The 24130-nt window shown below is 46.1% G+C and overlaps 1 protein-coding gene across 6 annotated transcripts in view; it reads left to right on the top strand.

The window, feature by feature from the left end:
* Nucleotides 1-24130, top strand: part of CAMTA1 (calmodulin binding transcription activator 1) — a 248518-nt gene that overhangs the window by 58023 nt on the left and 166365 nt on the right. For 5 of the 6 annotated variants that reach the window (XM_066564158.1, XM_066564157.1, XM_066564159.1 and 2 more), the window contains exon 1: nt 5091-5154. Coding sequence is in view for 1 of the 6 variants with exons in the window: in XM_066564162.1 (XP_066420259.1) it covers nt 5087-5154 (68 nt within the window). In the remaining 5 variants the exon portion in view is untranslated. Of the gene's footprint in view, nt 1-5086; nt 5155-24130 lie in introns of those variants that run through there. The other variant, XM_066564162.1, reaches the window with a different exon arrangement.

Here is a 24130-nt window from a genome sequence, read left to right as displayed (position 1 = left end):
TGTCAGCAAAACAGCAGCAATAACTGAGCTTTATGCCCTTCTCAGCCTCAGCATAGGCCAATCAATGTTTCTGCTTTGAGGAGTTGCAGACAGGTGATGCCTCAAGACCAAACCAAGTGCTGCCTGAAATGGCAGTGAAGCATTCTGGTGCAGGAGTGCTCTGTCACTGACAGGTGTTGGCAGCCTGCAGGCACCTGACCCTGCCATGTCCCTCCTGTCCCTGCTGGACACTCGTGGGCTCACTTTGCCTTTCTCCTGCTCCTTGTCTCACCCAGCTCATGAGCAATATCCCTTTATAGTGTTGCTGATTTAGGCCAAACAACTGAGTGAATGCTGGGGGATTTTGATTTTTGTTCCCATGATGCTGAAGAAGGTGGTGTGAGCCTGCTCTGTGTGGTGTTTGGAGCAGTTTGTAGTTGGGATATTCAGAATATTAATAGCTTTAAGAGTGGGTATGGGTTGAAAACGAAAATGGCTCAATCCCACTGAGAAGATGGTCCACAGTCAACATGAATTTTTATTTTCATTTCAGAGCAGAAGGATGATAAGGAAGTGATGGGCTGGAATTTGTCTTTATAGCAGAGAGGACGTGGTGAATTCCTAAGAGAATAAATGTGCTCGCTTAAGAGATTGCAGCTTTATTAGCCCTGTGGTCTAAATCTAGGGATGAGTAGAAACTCTTCTACTTTCTCCTAACACATGCATAGATCCAGGCTTATTAATTCGGGTGTGTATAATTCATACAAAGTAATAACTTGAAATTCAGACTGCTTTTTTTTTTTAAATGAATTACATGTTGCTTTGAGACCAGATGGTGACCAGAGCTGCCTGGCCTAGGGAATCCTGCAATCCTTCTCCCTTACAGTCTTTTTGTATTTTGTGAGGTGAGGTGGGAATTGCCAATACCTTATGATGATGCAGGATGACCTGGAGGGAATTGAGCTGGGAGGAAGGAACCAGGGAGGAAGGAACCAACACTCAGTCCATGGCTTTAGGGAACCCATTAATTGACCTTTTCAGAGTTTTTAAACTTTTTTTCTACCAAAAAAATGTGTGTTCACTGGAAACCCTTCAGCTCAGGGCAGAGTTGGAGCCTTTCTGTGTGCACGATGGGTCACGAGCCTCTCTGACACCCCCAGATCCCTGCTCTTCAGTGTCACTGTCACATTTTCTGGAAAAATCCCCTTGCCCAGGATTTCTCTCCTGGGAAGCTGAGAAGCCTCAGAGAAAAAGGAAAACAATATTATCTCATTTGCTTCTCCTGTGTTTTGCTGCTTTGGAATGTGGTTGGAGATTGTTTATCGAACATGTGAATTGTTTTTACTTAATGACCAATCACAGCCAGCTGTGTTGAGGCTCTGGAGAGAATCACGAGTTTTCATTATTATCTTTTAAACTTCTGTCTGTATCCTTTCTGTATTCTTTAGCATAGTTTAGTATAGTATTTTTAACTTAATATAGATCATAAAATAATAAATTAGCCTTCTAAGAACATGGAGTCAGATTCATCATTTCCTCCCAACGACAGGGGACTCAGAAACTACCACACATCTGTCTGTCCCGTGCTTTGTGGCCATGTCCTCTCTGGTTCCTGTGCATGAAGACAAGCAGCTTTGCAGCAGCTGCTGGGCAGCACTGGGTGCACTGAGGGAGCTTCTTCCTCCCTGCTGTCCCTGTCCCTGTGCCGCTGGCTGCAGCACTGCCTCTCATCCACCCTATGGTGGGTGAGATCAGGTCGCCCATGTGCCACAGCTCTGGGCTGTTACGTGCTGACATTAAATATTGAAGTGTCTGAGGAGCTGCAGTCACGTAGCATTGGGTGGGGAGCGTGTGGTGGCTCTGCCATCGTGCCTGAGCCAGGAATGCCAGGCTGAGTGGTGCCACAGTGGCACGAGGCTGAGGGAGCAGTGGGAACATCCTTGGTGGCAGCTGTCTGGAGATGGTGGAGCTGCTTGTGTCCTGTCTCACACAGCTGGCTGGGCTTCCCAGCTGGTGGCTCCCTGGTGCATTCACACTAATAATCTGAACACACTGGCAAGTGCAAAATAAAAATAAATGGGCACCTAGATAAAATGCTGCTGCCCATGGTGTGTGGTGCCCTTGCCCATGGAGATAAATCTGGGTGGCCTTGGCGTCCACCTGGTGCCACCTGGCCTGACTGGTGCTGCGGGGGGACTCACTGATGACGGGACTGAGCGTTTGTGTCACCTGCAGGCATCCCTTGGTTTCTGTCACTTGCTGTGCAATCCCAGAGGAGCCAGGACCAGCCAGGGTTTCAGAGCCAGCTCTGTCTCATCTGACCTTGCTGGTGCCATGCTGTCTTTTGTTTGTAGTCTCAGGCAAGAAGCAATGGGAAAAGGGTTTGATAGGAGACAAAAGCAAACAATAGCTTTGCTCCAAAGATACGATGAATGGGATATAATTGGATTTTTTTGTGAGGACATTGATTTGACCCTGTGAGACACAGAAAGAATCATTAGGGGAATTAACACGCATTAAAATGCAGGGTTTTATCAGAGGGCTTTTATTGTGCCCATAGTTTTGTTTTTAATTATTTAATGACTTTGTGTCTTCTGGTGATAAATCTATTTCTTTCCTCTTTTTTCAAAGGGAAAAAGGGTGTTGGTGTGGCAGCAGGGTACTTGGCCCATGCAGCTGCTGAACCCCAGCCCTGCCTGTGCCCTGCCTGTCCCATGTAGACAGGGAGCCACTGGGCAGAGGCATCTCGTGCAAACCTCTGATCAACCACCTGAGCATTTTCCTCTGCAGAGCTGACATGAAGTTGTAGTTCCAGAAAGCCGAACATATAAGGAATGGGGTTTTTAAGGGGTTTTTGAAGCAGAGAAGCACATCTCCTTCCCTGATGTGTATCTGGCACTGACTGGCAGCTTGGCCTTTCCTCTGCCCAAATATGAGTGGGCCAGGCCAGCAGAGTGGAGCCCCATGTTCTGCCTCTCATGGGAGCCTCTTGTTGCTGCAGCTCCTCCAGTTAGTGATGATTTGGGATTAGGTTTTCACATGTGCCTAGCATGGTCTGGCAGGAAGGAGCAGAGTGAATGAGCCATGGGTAAGGCTGAGTTCTTCACCTGAAATACTTCGGGTTTCTATGCCATAGCAAGGTGTTTATTCACCACAAATTTAAAAATGGCTTAATTCTCCTTACAGCAGTTGAATTTTAGTAGGAATAGACCAAAATCTCAGATTAATCTGAACCCCCTAAACCATCATGGCATTGAAGGGGCTTGTTTCTGTAAACGCTTGCTTATCTGGTGCTTGCCTGGTGCTGAGGAACTCCCAAGTGTTCCTCAGTCTCTTCAGAGCTCATCTCACTGCACAGCAAGAGGTGACACTGGTTTGTAGCATAGTGAGCTGAGGACACATAACGTGGGATGGGTTGGGAGTAGAGCTCTGCTGATTGCAGCATTTTTGGTGGAATTACTGCACTAGCTTTAAAAAACCCCAGAGATCTTTTTCCATATTTTCTGAAGAATTTTAGTTATGGAGTTCTTTGGTAGTTTTAGCTTGTTGGAAATCTGGGCTCAGACTTTTTTTGGCCATGTAGTGTCCAGATTTCAGCACTTGCATCTGATTCAGGTGCAGCTGCTATGAAACTGTGAGGATTCGGAAGGTCATCAGTGTCAGTGCTGGAGATCTGCACGGGCTTTCCTGGATGCTGAGTTTTATTCAGCCGTTAGCCACTAGCCAGAAATTAAAAAGAAGAGTTTTTGGAGCTTTGTGTTGCTGCTCTGTCATTTGTGTGTATGGGGATCCCTTAAACCTGCAGAGACTGGCTTGGGAAACAAGGGGTGCATCAGTGGATTCCAGGAGAATTTATTTGCAGTGTAAACATGTTGGTCAGGAGTCATTAATATGACATTCACACAGCTCTAATAAAGTACATAACACGGAGATCTGGCACCGCCGCAATGCCCAGAGGACATTAAGTATGAGTCTTAAAACCAAGAGTATTGGAAACAAGATATTTTTACGTCTCGTTTGGGAGTAATATAATTGCATTTTGTGGCTCTAGCAGATGCTTGGGCCAGCTGGTTGGAGAGCATTGTGGGGGTTTTTAGCTTTGGTACTGTAAGCGACAGCCCTTATATAGAGCTAACTAAAAAAAAAATAATAAAAACACCTTTCCTGGTGGAAAGCCCAGGCACTGGCGTGTGTTGTGCTGTTGGGAGTTACAGCCTGGGGACACATCTGCTGCAGTGGCTCTGGAGATGATACTGACTGTGGTTTGGGGGTCTGATTTGAGGCATTTCTACATTGAAGGCAGTTTCACTGACCTCACTTGTTCAGCTTTTGCTATGCAGGCCCTTCTGAGAGCGCTGGGTGATAATTTTTGGAAGTTAGCCATCAAAACCATATATTTTTCTGAGTATATCATAGAGGGCTTATTTTCAGCACAGTCTCAGAGGTCTGTGGCCATCTCTAGATATTGGGACCCTGCTGGTGTGGTGACAGTTGTCACCTTGTGACCACCCTGGGTTTGTACCCAGGAAATGGATGAATGTCTGTCCTGTTCCTCCGGCCTGTTTACAGGCACTGTCGTGAATTATGTCGCTGGCGCCGATAATTTCCTGCAAACAAATCGGTTCTGATCTGGAAGTAATCGCCCGTATCATTCCTGCAAGTGGGAGCAATGACTTATGTTGATGTCACCCGCTGGCTTTTTATGGCAACGATTAATAATTCAGTAATTCTCTCTGCAGTGATGCTGTTCTATTTATAAATATTTTATTTAGCTCCCTGTGTCCGTATTGTCGTTACCCTCCCCTTTGCTTCCTGACGTCATACCGGGCTCTCGGCGATGCCGTGATCACCACAGTTACCAGCAAATTCTCTGTGCTGGAAAAATGTTAATGCCTTTCCTCATTTGCATCTCTTCATTGTCCTGTTTAAGCCTGGCCTTGGTGGCGTGGATGTGAACATTTACTGAGTGCTCTCTGTCAGTCAAAACCCGATTTCAGCTGCAGCCTGGCCCCGGGGTAGGCGGCTCCATGTCTCTGTTATTAAAACTTTCCAGTTCCCAGCACAGCCATGCAAGTAACTCTGTTTTCTTTCTGCATTTCTCTTTCAGGAAATTGCAGCTTATTTAATAACGTTTGAAAAGCATGAGGAGTGGCTAACAACCTCCCCCAAAACCAGGTAATGTTCTCCTGCTCAGCACATTGACTCTCTCGCGCTGATGACTTGACTCACTGATCAATGCCTTGACCACCAAGTGGAAACTCCCAGTCACGCCTGATGGCTTGTGACACCAAACTCTCATTAATTGCCTTAATGAGCATTTTATTGAATGAAATCAGATTGATTAAAAATGGAACAGCTACAGTCTTGGCAGGTTAAAGTTTTAACCCGATTGCTCAGGATTTAATTGTATCCCTTCAGATGAGCAGATCTGAAGTCTCTGAGCAAGGTTGTGGGCTGTTTATCTTGACAGAGCTCCCTTGCCTCTAACTTTAAATAAATAAGAAAGCAGCAGCCCCACCATGTGCTGCCTGTTCACAGACAGGCATGGGGTTTGTTTGTGTTCTGGTGTTTCCCTTGCTGAGGTTAAGTGTTTGATGGTGAAGAGGTCCCAAAAAGCTGCATTAACAGACATGTTTGCAGTTTATTATTCAGTAAATGTCATGTCTTCTTCGTGCTGCCATAAATGTTTAACTTCTCGCTCCCCTGGGAACCCAGACATGGAGTTTTGGCTGTGGATGTTTTCCTGCTGTTTCAGCTATGTTCTGGCTCCATACGTCTCACTAACGCAGAGAACGACTCTTGCTTTCTGGTCTTGCTGGGCTTTTGCTGTTTTTCTTTTTCCCAATCACCCCTTTCCTATTGCAGAGGGCTGGGCCATTGGAAGGAGCCTGCTGGGACCCAGGTGAGAGAAAAGCCTGTTCTAGCATCCTGCATCCCAGCATCATCCGTTGCAGGGGCCGGTGCCGCAGGCGCCCGGAGCTGCGTGCTCCAGGTTTGGCATCACCTCCTGCTGCCATGAGCAGGAACAGAGGTCCCAGTGGGACACGGGGAGCGGTGCCACCCTAACAAATAGCACAGATTGATTCCAGGTGTTCCACAGCACCCAGCTGAAGAGAGGATGGACCTGGAGGCATTCTCTGCACCTCTGCAGTGCAGCTGCGGGTGGGGCACACAGAGGACCTGCTTTCCATGAAATATGGGAACAAAAGAGCTGTGTTGTTTTACTTTTGTGGGCTTCCTCCCCCTCAGACTGTATATTTTTGTGACATCGGTAAGTAATGCATTTGCTTGTCGTATTAAAAAGTGTAGCACTGGGAAGGAGATGTGGGAAACCCAATTGTTTCTCAGTGATTGTCCAAGACCTGGAGCTGCCATGGTGGTGGAAGGGCCCTGAATGGATCTTTCCTGCTGGTAGCAGCTGTGAGGCTCTTCTTGGCAGCAGAACAGCAGGTAATTCAGTTAATATTAGCAATAGTTTTTTCTGGGTTGGTAATCCCAGTTTCAGAATTAATTTAAAACAATTTCTGGCTGAGCCTTTGCCAGAGAAGCCTTTTAAGGGGTCAGAAAACACATTAACTAGTCTGGCTCTACATGGTATCATTAAAGATAGGAAATTATAAATGTTTTTTGTAGCAGCATCTTCTGATTTTAAGAGCTTGGTTTGCTAAAGGCAATGCATGAAAATAATTTTTTGATGAACATTTCCTTGTGTCTGCAGCTCTCTCCACAGAGAGCAGCAAACACATTTCCTTGCCTTCCTCTTGTGTGTTTACACTTGGAAGAAAGAATGTCCCAGGAGAAGGAAAGTTGTGACATGAGTTCAAGGTCCTTCTGAAATTGTTCAGTTACTTTTCTATTTTTTTTTAATATAAAAATTATTTGGAAGAGTTAAATGCTGAGTTGCTACAATCAGAGCTCCCGGTATTACAGAATTAATGACATCGATTTGGCACTGAACTGGAACACTCCCTGTTCTTTGTTTGCTGCTGTGGGTGCTACTAATTTCATCTCACAAAATTAATAAAAATTAATTGCATCACTGACACACACAGAGTTTCCTAATATGATGATGTATAGTGTGCTGTGAGGAGTCACTGCTGGATGGATGCCATGGGGGCTCTGGGCATGGCTGGACACTGCCTGTGGGAGCTGCTGCTGCTGCAGCTGTGGGCAGAGGCTTGATATTGGTGATGGGTTTTGGTGCTGTCCAGCTCAGTGAAGGAACTGCTGCAGAGGGTCAGGCCAGGCTGGGCTGTGAGTCCTCACAGGTCACTGAGCTAAGGCAGAGCATGGCACTGAGGGACGAGCTGGTTTGGAGCTGGTTTGGAGCCAAATTTGCAGTTCTGAATGTTTTAATCTCTTTCCCAAACAGAGTTTCCCATGTTTACAGCACGGATGGATATTGCTTTAGTCATGGACATGGAAGGGAGGCCCTCTTGCCATTGAAGGAGCTATGATAAACCTTTGCAAAAGGTCCCTAATCTGAAACTTCTTGTTGAACAACTCCAATTGACTGAATACAGTGATATAAACATACTGGAGCATTATTACAACAGTCCTTTGAGTGCTCCAGTTGATCAACATAAATTAGCAAGTACACCTCACAAGCAGTGACCTTGAGGCTCCCTTGGAATGGTGTTTGGTTACTTGATGTGTGGGCAGAGGGTTGATATTGGTGATGGGTTTTTGGTGCTGTCCAGCTCAGTGAAGGAACTGCTGCAGAGGGTCTCAGGCCAGGCTGGGCTGTGGTGCCTCACAGGTCCCTGAGCTAAGGCAGAGCTTGGCAATGAGGGACGAGCTGGTTTGGAGCCAGGCTTGCGGTTGTGAATGTTTTGTTCTGTTAACATGGGATACTCTCCTTCCCAAACAGAATATCCCATGTTGCAGTTCTGAATGTTTTGTTGAACGACTTCTTTTGAACGACTTTCTTTTCTTGGTGAAAACTTCTTGTTGAGCAACTCCAATTGACTGAATACCCTGATATAAATGTACTGGAGCATTATTACAACAGTCCTTTGAGCGCTCCAGTTGATCAACATAAATTAGCAAGTACACCTCACAAGCATTGACCTTGAGGCTGCCTTGGAATGGTGTTTGGTTATTTGATGATGTGCCGGGTAATCCGCAGCGGGTGTTCCGGCAGCGGGGCGGGGGAAGCGTTCTGCTAATGCAGCAGGGCCAAGTGGCTGACATTTCCAAGTTTAAATGCAAATCACGATGACAAAAAAAAAAATTTACTTGACATTTATATATCAAGTAGAACTTAATTGTTATTTACTTTGGAATTTCAATGACAAAGTCAATTTTCTGAGTCCAGGAGCATTCTGCCAGAGGGAGATACTTTGCTTCTCTGTTTCCAGGTGCCTTTTGTCATTAGCATTTGTACGGTATTTTAAAAATATTCTTGAGCGATCTGAGGTGACGTCACTATTTCACAAGTGGGCCCCAGGCAATGGAAAAGCCTTGGCTGTGCTCAGAAGCTGCAAGGTCAGTTTTCCATCTGGGAATGCAGTTCAGATGTGTTTCTGTCCCTTAAAGGACACAGGGGGATTGCTGGGGGGACCAGCCTTACTCCACAGTGAGAGCAGGATGGGTGCAGTCCCTGGAGTCTCCCCACCTCCTGTCCAGGTGTCCCTTGTCCAGGAAGCACACCCTGTGCCTTACCTGCCCATCAGTCCAGCATAAGGAACATCCCCTATCTGGGATATCAGCAGCATCATAAAGAAAAGTTAGGATCTTGCAGCATATTAATTCTGTATTAAATAATTAATAGTAAAATTAATTGAATTACTCCATTTTCAGGTAAAAAATAGGGTAATAAATATTCATAACTTACATTATTAAGGGAATTTCCATTTCCTATGTCGTTAAAGTGAGATTAGGTAAGGTTGGGTTTAAATGAAGATTGAAAACAATTGTGCTTTGGAATTAATTCACTGTGTTAGGCCATTACCTTGCGAACCTTCTTTCCAGTGTGCTCTGTGTGAGAGCTGTCCCACTGCATGAGTGGATGCTGCTGCCAGGATGTCCTGGCTGCTGGGAAATGAGACAGAGGCTCCCTGTGGAGGAGAAGCTCATGGGAGCTGGAGGTTGTGGAAAAGCAGCTGCCCAGAGCTGTCATTGGTGGCAAAAGTTCTGTCCTCTCCCCTTGTGCTTGTTGCAAATAAAAGTCCTCTCGAGACCTTGTTTAGACTTTCAAGGCATGTTTCAAAGGTCCTGCTCTCTCATATGGCTCGTACTCTCCATAGGATCCAGGACCATTAACCTTGCCTGTGGGCAGTGCTGAAATTTGGGTTTTCTGCTCGTGCTGCTGGGAGCTCTGCTGGCATGTTTGGGGTCACATATGACCTGTTTTCCTCTGTGGAAGGCAGCGTGTGTGTGCTGTCAGCACTCCTGGCTCAGGATGCTGCTTGACATAGTCCCTGCTAAATGTGGCACATCTCTCTTTACACTTTATAGATTTCATGACTCTCAACATTTTCTTCTCACTGCTTTCAGTATTTCCTTCTCTTTATTGTCCCTGCAGAGAATAAACAGTGCACAGATGGTTTTAAGAGCCCTTCGTTCGTATGGATTTTTAGCTGCTGTGGTCCAGGGGTGTTGAGACACCAATAATGAATTCTTTTAACAGCTCACTGTGTTGATTGTAAAGTGACCTAAGGGCAGAGTTGCTGGGAGCCATCCAGATGCCTGGCCTGAATCAGGCAATGGTCTTCAAGTATTCCTTCCAAATTCTTCCCATGGCAAACTCAGCCTGGTGTGTGCTGGTCCTCTGGGAGTGCTGGTTTCCCTCTGTTTTCAGCTGGCAGCTCAGAAGAGCTGTGTCACAGCAGAAGATGTCACTGGCCAACTTGGATAACCAAGGCCAGAGGTCTGTGTTTCTGTTGTGGATTCACCTGGCACAGAGGCTGAAGGTTGGCTCTTCCAGCCCACCAGTGGCTCTGCAGCCCCTGTGCATGGTCACCAGCCTTGGGCTCTCCACATCTCAGAGGGATACCTGTCAGAGATGGTGGCTCCACAGGTGATCCATGCACACAAACATCTGCCCCCACTGCCTGGCTTTGCAGGCACACAGGGCTGGGGTGCAAAGACTCCTTCTCCTCTTTATGTGGGCTCATAAGAGTCCTGCAGCATTGCCCCGTGGAGGAGGAAGGAACTCTGGAAAATATGGAATAGTCACAAAAAGCAATTATCTGATAACAAAGCAGTGAAATCATTCAGCAAACACATCTGCCTGCAGCAAGGCTTGGTAGGTGTTTCTGTCAATGGGTAAGGCCAGGGAAGACAATGGGGCTTTGGACAACATTGACATTGAGTATTTGGCAGGCTCTGACTGTTCTTGATCCCATGTGGGAGGATCTTAGGGTTGAGGAGGCTGCTTGGTGTGTGTGAGCCCCCTGTACTGGGCCTGCAATCGGGGTTCCCAGGCTGAGGCAGCTCAGTGAGGAGCTGCCCTTGTCCTGGCTAGAGCAGAGGAAAGAGTGTGCTGGAAGAGCTGTTGGGCTGGGCTTCTGATGGTCACACCCAGACCTGGCAGACAATTCCATATTGTCCAGCATTCTGTGCTTCCTATTGAAGAGGGCCATGAAGGACAGGGCTTGATGGCTGTTGTGGAGCCACCTTGGACCTGCCCTTTCCTGGGTCATATGTGCAGGCTGCAGAGTGGCAGAACACCTGCTGTTTGTTCTTCAGGCTGTTCTAAATGGCAACAAAATGAGTCTTTGTCGCATTTTAAAGATTTTTGCAACTTAATTTATATTCTCATATGGCACTGAAGAACCTTCTTTTGTCCAGGAGGTAAGATATGCAAAAATAACCTTTAAGTTGCTCCTAATTGACCCTTAATGATATTCTCTTTCTTCCAATACATTCTCTGCGTCAAAAACACCATCCAGCAACTGCTTGTTGCATCTTAATGGCTGCATATAGCAACTGATGAAAAATAAACTATTTATTTGGGTTCTTTATTTATTGACAAGGACTTTTGCATCCAGGACACCTGGCCCTGAGGTTGGAGTGCAGGGCTGAAGCAAGGCACCATGACCATCTTGGGCTGGCAGGGATTGGGCCCCCTGAGCCCAGGGCAGAGGGGTTGATGCTTTGATTTCATGATGGGGACAATGTCTTATATGAGAAGCAGAGTGTTATTTAAGCTGCCCACTGGAATGTTAGCCAGCATGTGCTGGTAACATGGAACTGGGGGGAGGATGTTTGTGCCTGTGTATGCAGAGCAGCTGGAGGCATCCCAGAGGATCTGCTGCTCAGCCTGGGGAGGACAGATTGGTTTGTGTTGTGGTTGTTGGAGGATGAGGAGCTGCCTGCAGACTGAGGTTTTCCTTTTGGTGCTGAATAAGTGTGTGTAGGCAGTGAGCAGGCTTTGCTTTTGCTGTGGTGTGAGGAGTAATTGCTTGGCAGGCACAGGTGCTGTAAGTGTGCAATGACATTGTAGTGAAACACTGGACAAGTGTGTGATTCTGCTCTGCCCAAATGGGCAGCAGTTGGTGGGTGAGCAGTAATGAAGCTGAGAGCACTGATACAGGTGTTCAGGTTTGAATTTTTCTCCTTTTTCTTCCTAGTCCTGAAAACACAGATTCCCAACAATCTGGCAAAGATTCTCCTCAAGTTACACTTGGTTGGCGTTCTTGCTATGCGCACTGTAACAATACTTTAATATAATTAAATTTTAAATTCCGTGTAGAATCTGGTGGGTAGGCAGATGTACCGGTATGTTAAACTTTATGTCACTTAAAAATGGTTCTCAAGTACATCAGAGGGAGCCCAGCCAGCTGTAAAATGATCTGCTTTATGGCGCTGCTTCGCAGCTTTGGTGTCTGTGTTTTAATTACAGATGTACCTAAAGTCTCACACCCTTGGATAACTCTGATGGGCCGTTTTGTTTCCTGTAAGTTACTGACAGGATGTAAAGTGACAGGAGGGAAGGTGCTGCCGGGGTTTTCCAGAGCTGCTCTTTGTGAGAGCGTTGAGTTTCTGACTCGTGCTGCAGCAGCTCTGTTTGCTGTAAACAGACAGTGCAGTCTGCTGCCTGGGGCTGCTGCACCTCAAGTTGGCATCACCAGGATGACAAGTGGTAAAAGGGGTTTTGGGAGCCTCTTTGCAGCCCTGGGCAGCTGGATGTGTGTTGGGACTGGTGTGAGGAGTGGATTTGTGGCCCCAGGACTGGTGTCAGGGCAGGTGGGCATCTGCCCCTCTGCAGCCCCTCTGCCTCCCTGGCTCGTCCCCAGCACCAACACCCACCAGCTGAGATGAGCCTTGCCCACGTTTGCTCCATGGTAAGTGGAGGCAGTGGCTGGGCTCAGTGCAGGATGAAGATTTCCAGTGCTGTGAAGTGGGAATCTTGTTGCTTGGCAGGCAGAAACCATTAATGGTGCTGTTTCTGGAAATAAAGAAGTGGCCCCGTCCGGAGGCATCCCACGTGATGATTTGCCGAGTTGTGCAGCATGATTTATGCCTAGCTGTGGGATTATTGTTTGCTATTGATTCTGAGGGAGATGAAGCATCAGTAAAAGCCCATCAGAAGCCTCCCAGTGGAATGTGAAAGCTGGAAGCTTTCCTGACAGAAATCCTGTTGCCTCTTTGGTGGTGGCTCGAAACGCGCTGCCCAGCCAATCTCCAAGCATCATCTTGCAATCCTTTCTCCTTTCAGCGTTGCTTGTCTCTGTCCAGCAAGGATGTACTTGGTGCTGCAGGGAGGTGTTGAGCTGAGAGGTACTGGTGGATCCCTTGGGGATCCTCTGGCACCCTCTGCTCTGCTTCCAGCAGACAGTAGCTGTGTCACTCCCTGTTCTTTGTCAGAGCACGTGTGATTCCTGCTGCCATCAGTGAGAATGAATTGTGCCCATAGTATTATTCCTGTATTTATTTTGTAAATGTCAAGGATAAACTAAATTAAGATAAATAAGGCTGCTCCATTTCACTGTTCAATTTACAAAATTTTGATGAGACCAATAACATCTGTCCTGGTTCCATCTTTTGGCCAGCTGAAGTGGCTGTGGGTCTGACAGCTCTGCTCCACCTGTTCCCCAGCAATGTTTACAGACAGGGGATGTTCAAGTGAGTCATTAAGTCTTTTGGTTCTGCCTCTGCTCTGTCTGACTCTAGTAGAGAAGCTGAGAGGGTGATGTGGCTGACAAAGAGCTCCACCCTCACAACTGGAATTGTTGTGTTGCCTTAAGTGCTGTTGTAAAAGGTGAGTGGTGGTGAACACATTGCTGTGGGTTGCAGTGGAAGTAAAGCCTTAGTGGGGTGTGCCTTATCTGCAGCCTTCCCTTCTCCTGCTGGTCCTGGAAAGGGGAACTGAGGTCTCCTGGTTTCCTCAGGAGAACCTGGACATCACCTTATGAAGTGTCAGGTTATGGGTGCATTCCTCTGCTTGGATGTGGGTCTGAGGAGCAGAGCAGCATATGGAGCGTCCCTGCTGTCACTCTGTGCCCTCTGGAAGGTGACCATTTATTTCTCATCAGTCGAGCTTCTTGCACAGCAAATGGGTCATGCAGGGGAGATCTTCTTGCTGGATAAGCAATTAGGTAAAATAAACTACTCAGAGGACAAATTATGCAGGACTCTTGCCCCGTAACAAATGAATTAATTGACTTTGGTATTTGTGGGATGTTCCCACTATTTTATTTAATTCTCTCTGGCTAAAGGGCTCCTGTGTTTCCCCTTGCTCTTATGCTGTTGCAGTGAGTAAACAGGGTATTAGGGGTTGATTTACACAGTTGCAAGCAAAGGAAGCAAAGTGATAATTGTGGGAACCTTTCCACATTTCCTTAAGAGAGACAAAACCTCTTTTAGCAGCATGTCCAAGAGTCTCTTTTTGACCTGTTTCTCTGGGGTGCCATCAGTTCTCTCTACAGCCTCACAGAGCTCATTCACAGCAGGATGGCAGAGCAGCATGGGCTGGAATCATGATCTGCACACAATTGCAAGGGCTTTGGAAGCACCAGCACTGCAGGGCACCAGTGGGGCTGCTCCTGGAAGCACAGTACAGTCAGGAACTGAAGTGAGGGTGCAGGCCTGGGGCTGTGTCTCTGTAGCAGTAACCCCAAGTTGTTCTGAAGGCTTTGTCTGGATCTTTGGAAGCAGGGGCTGCTGTAGCTGTGTGTCACCTGGGGTATCACATGGAGCAGCACTGCAGGAGGATTACAGATCCTGACCCTCAGCTGGGCTGGTAACCCATGAAACCATTGGGCCAAGTTGCTGGGTTTATTTACAGTAATTAAATTAAAGCTCTGATACAAATCTTTGCTGTGTAACAGGATTTGTCAACAACTAAGAACCGGTGACATTGTTGGACCAGTTGCCAAGAAAATACTCCATGTGTAAGGTGACATTGGGTTCACCAAGTAGTGCCCAGTCCCAACTCTCAGTGCCAAGGTGGAACATGGCTCTTCCACTGTTCAGCTTCTGAATTCCACTTTGCCGTATTCAGGCAGATGCCTCAGGCCAGGGATGGTAACACTGGTGGTGATGTGGCATGGGGACCTGTCTCCCTGCTCAATGGCATTTGTGATCCCAGACAGCTTTAGAAGACCCAACCAGTGCTAAATTGGGCAGCAAACTTTTTTTTTTGATAAACTGTGGCCTTTGAGAACAGTGCTAGCCAAGAGCAGGGCAGTATTTTGTGCTCTGCTTTAAATTTAGGATATGAAAGATTTGGAGGATTTTATAATCGCAGCTTTGTGTGCTTGCTCTGCCTCCTCTTCTCCCACTGGTTTTTCTCCCAGGCTTTTCTAACTGCTGCTCTTGTCTGGTTTCTTTTCCTATTCAATCCTTGTTCTCATCCCCTCAACTCCTTAAATTTATAAAAAAAGTCACTTCTAATCCTGCACAGATCCCAGATCTGGAGGGACTGTTATATTTATTATGGCTTCCTTTAGTCTGCCCACCTGCCTTTGCCAAAATCCCTGGTACTGGCCAAGATAATATTTGGTCACAGCCAGAGGCTTGTGCAGGTGGGAAACCAACCAAAGCAGGGGATGTGTGGCACAGTCCCACTGTTGTAGTTTTGATGTGCCAGAGTGGGCAGTGGATGGAGAGGAGGTTGTGCCCTTAGGAAGGACATGAGGGCACACTAGGTAATGTATGAAAAGGATGAAAAGAGCAGGGTTTGGGTTTTTTTCTTCAGATTATGTAGTTCATAGGAGAGCTAACATTTAATCCAAGTTTCTTGCCAATATTAAAAATTTGGTGAAGTGTTGAGTTTGTGAGGGTCCCCAGGATGAGGTGAGAGATGAGAATCTGACTCTATGTTCTCAGAAGGCTGGTTTATTATTTTATGATACTAATAATATATTAAAGAATGCTATACTAAAACTATACTAAAGAAAGAGAAAGGATACAGACAGAAGGCTTAACAAGAATGGTAATGAAAACTCATGACTGACTCCTCAGGGTCTGACACAGCTGATGGCGATTGGTCATTAAGTTAAAACAATTCACCTGAAACCAATCAAACATGCACCTGTTGGTAAACGATCTCCAGACCATATTCCAAAGCAGCAAACACAGGAGAAGCAATCAGATAATTACTGTTTTCATTCTTTTCTGAGGCTTCTCAGCTTCCCAGGAGAAGAAATCCTGGCAAAGGGATTTTTCAGAAAATATAACAGTGAAGTTCTGGAAAGTGGAAGTCTTGCATGGCATTAGCACAATTGCAGCATCTGACTCGTTGCAGGGACTAGATGAGTCTCCACTTGGCACCTGAACAAGTAGGTTTCAAACATGCCAAGGATTTGACAGTTGCATAAGATCACAAGTGGTGGGAGGGAGGTGAGAGGAAAGCTGTGGAGGCCGTGCTTGGATTCAGGCAGCCTGGGAGAGGCCGGGATTCCCAGCATGGTGCTGGCAGCGCCTTCTGTGGGAAGCATCAGTGTCCATCAGGGAATGCTTCATGGCCTGGGATTTGGTTTGGGGGAAGCTGAGTGCTGGGCCTGCTTCAGGCCCGTGTTCCCATCTTGTGCTTCTCCTGTGGCAGCTGAGCTGAAATGTCCTTGTGAGAACATTGTCCTTGGATTCTAACTAATCACAAAAGGTCACGCTTTCCCTGCACCAGTGTGTAGGGAACAGTCACTCCTTGGCTGTTCTCTGTCAACCCAGCTCAGAAAATAACAGAGGTAAGAGGAAAAGGAGGGTTTTGATCAAAGGAAATTGGGCAAACTTTGACCCAGCCATGCTGGGTGCTGTGCTGGGTTTGGGGACAGTGAGCGTGGCTTTATGGTGGGTGACACAAGGTTTAAAAGAGCAGTTCATGCTGAATTGTAGGGTCACAAATTAGGGCATGAGAGAAAAAGGATTGGCTGTTAACAAGAGTTGGTTTAGGCTAAATTAATCTGAAAATGTGTAATTTCATCTGAACTAAAAATACTGGAATGTAATTAAATTCCAAAGTAGGATGAGCTGAGAGGGTGTGAGAAAAGATAAGCATCAGAATAAGACAATAATTGAGTTTGTATTGTAAACACATTCCTGTAGGAATTTGGGATTTTTAAGCTGCTTCATTAGAAATTTTAAGTCGAGAGTACTTAACAGCTTGGGAATGTTTTGGAGAAGTGGTTGACTACTTTTATATTTGTCTGTGTTCTTTGTTTGCAGGATTTTCTATATTTGGGGTTAATTCTTTCTTATCAACTACTAGTTTATTAATAAGTTTGAAGGGGAATAAGGCTTAAAATTAGAAAATGTGTATTTCCATGTGAAGCTGATTGTGTGTCATGTTTTTCATCTCATTTTCCCTAAAAATAGAATCTTTAATATATACAACTGATAAATTAGGTTAGTACCATTAAAACACTGGTAATTCTGAAATGTCTCACATGAAATACTGAAGCAACCATGTTGTCTTTGTTCTGTGCACAAGTTACTTGCTCAGTCCATCAGGAAGGAATGAGCCAGGTGAGGTCATGCTGTGCCATTCTCCTGTCACTCGTGGCAGCTGTGGAGCCAGTGTGTGAAGGAGAGCTCATGGCTAGGGCGAGTGGGGTATCATCTGAACAGATCAGTGAACACTGATTTGAACACTAATCAGCACAATACCTGCTTGTCAGGCTGTTTGAAAACCACTACAATTGATGGTTTGAGACTCCTTTCTCTGGTGCCAGCACCTGTGCAGTGAGTGCTGGATGGGGGATGGAAGAAATGGGTGCAGCCATGCTCTCAGCTTGATCCAGACCCCAAACACTGTGGGGAAGGGAGGTGATGAATGGAATTTAGTTCCTCTTTGGTGATACTGCACAGCCTGCTCAGCACCAGCACCTTATGTTATGGAGTTGTGTAGTTTTTTGCAAAAAAGTTTTTTGCAGAAAAAATGCAGACAGGTTTTCTTCTTATTGACTTAAAAATACCCTTAATTCTGAAAAATTACTTTGTGGATCTTCATATTTCACAGACTATAACTAGATTACTACCTTTTACTGGAATACTTTGTGTTAATGAAGACCGATTAGAATTACATAATAGATTTCCTCTAAAGAAGGCATTATGTGGTTATTTTTTACTGTCTGGCATTCTAGTTAATTGCCTTGTCATCATTAATTGATGGGACTAAATTGATATAAATAAACAGATTATATTTGTGAGGTTCATTTGAAAGAGAGGAAGGGCTGAGAACAGGCTGCTGCAGGGCATTCCAGCAGTGCCTGTTGAAGAGAGCTCAGGCTTGGTCAGTGAACCCATTTGGAGGATGCACAGTGAGCTCTGCCCTCCTTCCCTGGGAGTGCTCACTTTGCCTGGACAGGGCTGGGCTTGCTTGTGTTGCCCCATCTTAAAGCTGACCTCAACAGCTGGCTCAGTCCTAAGCTTCAGCCCTGCAAAGAGCTGATGGTCCTGGCTGTGGGCTTAGGACAGGCATCCCAACCTGCCCAGCTTCTGGGACAGTTTGAGCATCTCTGGTTTGCAAGTTAATCCAGATTTATGTACATAGTTGCTATTAATCAGGAATCAGTGGAGTCCCAGCAATCGATGGAGTCCAAGGTAAATCAGCATTTTTAATTGAATTGCAATATTGCAAATGATGCTTTTGCCTGGACAGAGTTTGCTGGTGCTGGCTGTTGAGCAGCACTGTGTCCCCTCTCCAGTGCTGTCCATAGTGCTCTGCCCATCTTCTGCTGGGCCTGGCTGTGCTGATGGGGGACAGATGTGTTACTGGACCACAGCTGGGGAGTTGCTCCCTCCCACACCAGCATCACCAGTTCCTCCAGTCTTTGCTGTTTCTCTGCTTACAGCGTTAGAAGTTCATCAGCTGTTGAACTGCATTTACAACTTGGAGTGGTTCTCAATTTAAATTTATAATTATTTATTATTATTCAATTTTCAAATATTTACAGATTTTTATAGTGTCTCAAGTCATGAATCAAGCATGCTGCTAGCGGAGGGAGAACCCTTTTTCTTCCTCAGACCTCTGCTCTCCTCCCATCCCCAGTGAGATTTTTCCCAATTACCAGCAAAGCCCACATGGCTCCCGCCAGCCTCAGTGCTGGGGGTGACACCTGCCAGAGTCCAAGGACATGGTTCACGTGCATCATGGCAAATTTCCCTGGTATTTGGTGTTTTGGACAAAACCAAGGTACAGTCCCACTTAGACACAGTTGTGGAAACCTTGTTAGCCTGGAGCTGGTGTTGTTACAAGCGGGAAAATTGAACAGGAAGTAAGTTAACTAAATAAATAGAATTTTTCTTCCATTTTCTGCCTTCCCCATAAGAATGCAGTGTTTGCACACACATATGTTGCTGCTGCACTGGGAAGTGAGCAGATTTAGAACTGAAGTACCACCCGCAGGAGGAGCCCATCTCCAAATAAGTCTTTTAAAAGTTAATTGGAGCCCCTGGTCCTCACTGTAACGATCTGTGTCCATGGAGAGAGCAATTGATAAGGCAGAATGGCTGCTGGTAGCCCAGGGGCTGGAGCCCTTTGGTCTGTGTGAGCACAGAGAAGGGAATGGGGCTCTCCTTGGTGCACCAGTGGAGATGGTGGTGATTAATCTGAAAATAGTTTAAAGCATTCATGAATTGTAAGAATTAATTCCCAATAAGTCAAATGGTAGCCCCATGGGAGTAGGGAAGAGAAATAAATGAGGGCTAAAGAAATTGATAAAAATCCTTGAGCAATAAAGAGATGAATGCCAGTTCTTTTAAAATTATATTTAAATGAACAAAGTTGATTTAACTGGCTTTTTTCATACCTTGTACTAAGATTTAGTTCTACAGCATGACATTATATCAAGAAATAATTTGCAGAAAGACTTTTTAGCATTTCATGTGCATTCCACTTAATGACAATTTTAATATTCTGTCTTTGGTCCTACATCGTTACAGGGAGGCTTCAATTGCTCGGTGTGCTGAGGAGTTCATAAAGATTGTTTCTAATTTCTTTTTCAAGTCTGTTACAGAGTTCAGAGTGATCAACATGTGAATTATCATGTTGCTGAGTAAAAGGTGGGGAAAACTGTTGTTAACTGCTTGAACTAAATATGCAGCTTTGGGACAATGCTGTTTCCAGAAGTATTTTCCTGCATAGGGAGGTCCTAGGGTGCTGAACTGAGTTCAGACCTGCTATGTCACTGGGAGAGCAGAGCTCACCCACCTGGTTGGGTAAATAACATATCTACTTAATTTGTAACCTGTTTTGGTTTTTTTTTAATTGTCTCTAAAAGGAAAATTATAATGATGGAATTCATCAGGCTGAGTAGCTATGATAGGCAGAGGTGCTGTGTGAGTCTTTTGTGGAGTTCACACTTAGGGGCCAGCTGCAATACACTTAAATGGCAGCAGAGTAAGTGGCTACTGAGAATCAGATCAGTTCTGTCACTTTTATTAGTGCTGGCAGCACTGTTACCTGTTTTCTAGTTGTTTCAAGAGCTAGGACACAGAGCAAAGACATAAATTTCTGACCCATTAGTGAGTACAGGTCTTAGCACAGAAGAAGTGGTGCTGGTTGGAGTTGTTGCTGTACTGAGGTGCCTGGAGCTGCCCCGTTGCTCTTGGCCTCTGCAGCCTGACAGGGACACCCACGGGGACATGGGCAAGGCTCTGCCTCCCCACCACTCTCAGCTGAAGGTGCTGTGCTTGGCACCTGCCTGCACTGTGCTGCAGGGACATCACTGCTGGGAGGATGATCGGGTCCTGCCTCTGTCACCAGAGCCCCAGATGTTCTAGGGATTCTGTACCTGCCTGCACTGTGCTGCAGGGACATCACTGCTGGGAGGATGATTGGGTCCTGCCTCTGTCACCAGAGCCCCAGATGTTCTAGGGATTCTGTACCTGCCTGCACTGTGCTGCAGGGACATCACTGCTGGGAGGATGATTGGGTCCTGCCTCTGTCACCAGAGCCCCAGATGTTCTAGGGATTCTGTACCTGCCTGCACTGTGCTGCAGGGACATCACTGCTGGGAGGATGATTGGGTCCTGCCTCTGTCACCAGAGCCCCAGATGTTCTAGGGATTCTGTACCTGCCTGCACTGTGCTGCAGGGACATCACTGCTGGGAGGATGATCAGGTCCTGCCTCTGTCACCAGAGCCCCAGATGTTCTAGGGATTCTGTACCTGCCTGCGCTGTGCTGCAGGGACATCACTGCTGGGAGGATGATCAGGTCCTGCCTCTGTCACCAGAGCCCCAGATGTTCTAGGGATTCTGTACCTGCCTGCACTGTGCTGCAGGGACATCACTGCTGGGAGGATGATTGGGTCCTGCCTCTGTCACCAGAGCCCCAGATGTTCTAGGGATTCACTTCTGTACCAATGCACCATGCAAACAGAATATCTTCACAATGTGGTTTTGTGGCACCAGCATCCTGATCACTCCTTAAATTGCCCCAAGGAGCTGCTTTTGGGGTAGGACTTGTTACTGGCTATCCCACCCACACCAAGGAGATGCCCAGCAGCTGTGTAGTGGTTTGCAGCTTGTGTTGCAGCCATCAGCATTTATCCTGATCTGCAGAAGGGCTTTCCTTGGCAGCCCCTGGCAGTTCTGAGCGAGGGCACAAAAGCCAACTTGGCACTGGCATGGCTTGTTCAGTCCTGTTTGTTGGAGCCACAGGTAATTACTCCCATACTTAATGAATCACATTACTTTTATTGATGAACACAGAGGCTACATGCTGGAAAGAGGAGGTAAGGATTAAGTTTTATGGCCTACTGCTGCTATGAGAAGGAGCATCTAGACACCAATTAATGCCCCCTTGATGGGATTAGCCATTGCCTTAACTGCAGCTCTGGATAAAATTGCTACGTCTGTGACTTTTGACTTCAACTTCTTAAATATTGTAGATATGAAGAAAATTCACTTACATCTTAAATGGAAATGACATTTAATTCTAGATACAAAAAACTTGCAGTCTATTTACGTTTCCTTGTGATTTATACCTCCTACTACATGGATAAGAAGACTTATCTGAAGTCTTTATTTCATCCCTATAGAGATCAAAGATCAGAAAAATTTCAAACATATAATCTGTGATTCCTTCAGTTGCTGTGCCAATAATCCCAACTTGCAGTGTGTATAGTGGAGGTTGTAATGGCAGCAGCCTCTCCCCATGAGATGCCATGGCTTTCCAGCAGTTATGGTGAAGTCTGAACATCTACATGAAGTTTTTGAAGGGCTTTTCTTTGGTTTTTGGTCCCACCGGTGCAGGCTGGGCACATGATGGGGTTTCTTTTCTTTCAGGGCAAGTGTGAATCATTGCCTGAGGGTCAAAGCCAAGCACTTATTTAGGAGGGAGGAAAAAAGTGTTTGTCAAACAAATTTGTGTGTGATCTGCCAGTGTTACAGCTGTGGTGGACAGAATCCTTACAGTCTTGAAAACATTTGCCCATGTAAATACAATATAATTTAAAATATAATTTTAAATATAATTTTAAAGCTTTTTGTCAGTATGGAAGAGATCTACCTGTTAGAGCATCCTCCAGATGCATCCCTGGGCTGGTGGGACAGGGGTCATGGCTCTGCCTTGGCCTTGGGTGCCTCCATCCTTACTGAGCCTGGAGGCTCACATCCCCCTAAACCAGCAGTGAGTGTCCAGGTATCTGCATGGCCAAGGGCAGGTGAGATGTCAAGGGCTGCAACTGCTTGAGATTCCTCTTTCAGTTTTCCATTTGGGCTTTAATCTTCTGATAAGCCACAGGTGCAGTGGGGGGAAATGTCAAGGTAAATGAAGACTTCAAGAGCAGTATTCCTCAAGGGAGAAATAACTTCAGTCATCAGATATTTTTCTTGGGCAGAAACAAGAAATAAGAGATGAGGTGTTCCTGAGAGCATGATGTGAATCCTGACTGACAGTCCCTGTCCATCACTGCTGCAGTGTGAGGACAGTGCAGAGAAGAAGGAAATAGATGATTACTTGGAGTTGATCACCTGCAGTGTTTGCTAGCCCCAGAGCTCTGCCTGCTCTGCTGCATGGCAGGGCATTGGCTGAGTGGGAGGGACCTTGTCACACTCACTCTTGGCACCTCTCCCCATTCCCACGCTGGCCTGGATGAAGACAAGTTCAAGGGCTTGGTCTTCTTTGCATTCCTAAGGAAAGGAGGACAAGGATTCTGTGCAGTATTTTCTTGAAAGGCTGTCTCTTTTCATGTCTTCCTCCAGGACTCCAGCTTTTCCCAGCCACTTTCTGCATCAGTAGGTTGCTCCTTTGGGAAAGCAGAAGTTAATTTCTCATTATTATCATGCCTAGATGCAGAAGATGGAAGATAGTTCCCTCCTGTTGTCCCCTGGCTCTGTGATAACTTCACAGCCAGAGAAAATTATCATGCAGGTGAAAAATGGCACCATCCAGGCTGTGTGCAGGAGCCATCTCTCAGTGTGGTGGGTGGCAGGGGTGGGGAGGGTTTGTCACCCAGGCACTGGGGGCAGCTTCTGCTCGTGCACTGGTGAGGTACAGGGAGGGTCTGGTGTGTGGTACCTCTGCCTTATGGTATTAAACATCCATATTTGTCCTTTAAATATCCTCCTTGGATTGGAACTGGAATAAATGCAGATGATACAATAAAAAATAACTCTTAGAGCCATGGACCTTCTCAAGGAATGGTTCTGGCTGATTTTGCTCTGTTATCTTGAAAAAGAGACTCTTGGATTTGCAGTATTTGCAATTCCCTTTGGGCACCCCCAGCTCCTGAGGCAGTAAAACGTAGTTTTCATTAACTGATATGTCTGACATTTACCACATCTCGATGTGACAATTTAGAGGGAACTGGTTAAACTGAAAAGCATTTTTAATATTGCAGTAATGTGATTAAGGGGAAGTCTCTGTCCTTCAGGCCAGAGAGACCTAAATTGGAGCACTAATGGAGTGACAGATGAAGCATCAGTTGACCAAAATATCCTAATCTTAACTTTCTGTTTATTCCCTCTTTGCATCCTGGTTCCTGTTAACAAGTAGGTTTAGATTCCTATGACCCAGGTGAGGAACTTAATCCAAAAGAAACAAAACCCACTCAGAGCAGGGCTTAGAGCCAGAGGTGAGTATGCACAGCTGAGTTGGGTGTCAAATCCAAAATGACCTCTCTGGAAAATTGTCCCTGGAAATCCCATTTCCTCTTTTCCTCCCTTTCTTTGTTTTACTGAGGGAAACTCTGATTTATCCACTTGCCTGGATTACTCCTGAGCTCTGTCAGGAGCCCTGGGTCTCCCCAAGCAACGAGCTCAGACCCACTGGCTACAGGGGATGATTGTTCATGTTAAAAATAAATAGGAAAATAGAATTTAGGATCTTCTTCCTGGCTGTAGCAGGAATAATTTGGGCAAAAGTAGCTTTTAGGCTGTTGTGGCAATTTGTGGGAGCCTTGGCAGTAGATAGCAGGGTGAGAGGGAGGAAAACATTCCAGATCTCATCAATACTTGAGACAAAAGGCTTTCTGCTTTGCAATTACTCTTCCTGTCCTTCCCTCACCTTCCCTCAGGCCACAGGCAAGAAACCAAAATAGAGATTAGGCAGCTTTTAAATGCCACAGGCTTGTAAGGAGAGGAAATCCAGAGCCGATCAAGAATTGCAGCCTGCGCTCAGGCTTGTGACTTTGTCCCTCTCATCTGCAAAGGGAAAAAGGAAATCCCCAAATTCAGTCTGAGTGGCAAAACCCCCAGAGATTTGGGCTGGAGTCACATCTGTCACATGCCCTGGGAATCCCCGGCAGGCTTCGCCTGCTG

The sequence above is a fragment of the Molothrus aeneus genome, chromosome 21 (assembly GCF_037042795.1).
Source record: "Molothrus aeneus isolate 106 chromosome 21, BPBGC_Maene_1.0, whole genome shotgun sequence".
Lineage (NCBI taxonomy): Eukaryota > Metazoa > Chordata > Aves > Passeriformes > Icteridae > Molothrus > Molothrus aeneus.
This window is presented reverse-complemented; position numbering and strand designations above follow the sequence as displayed.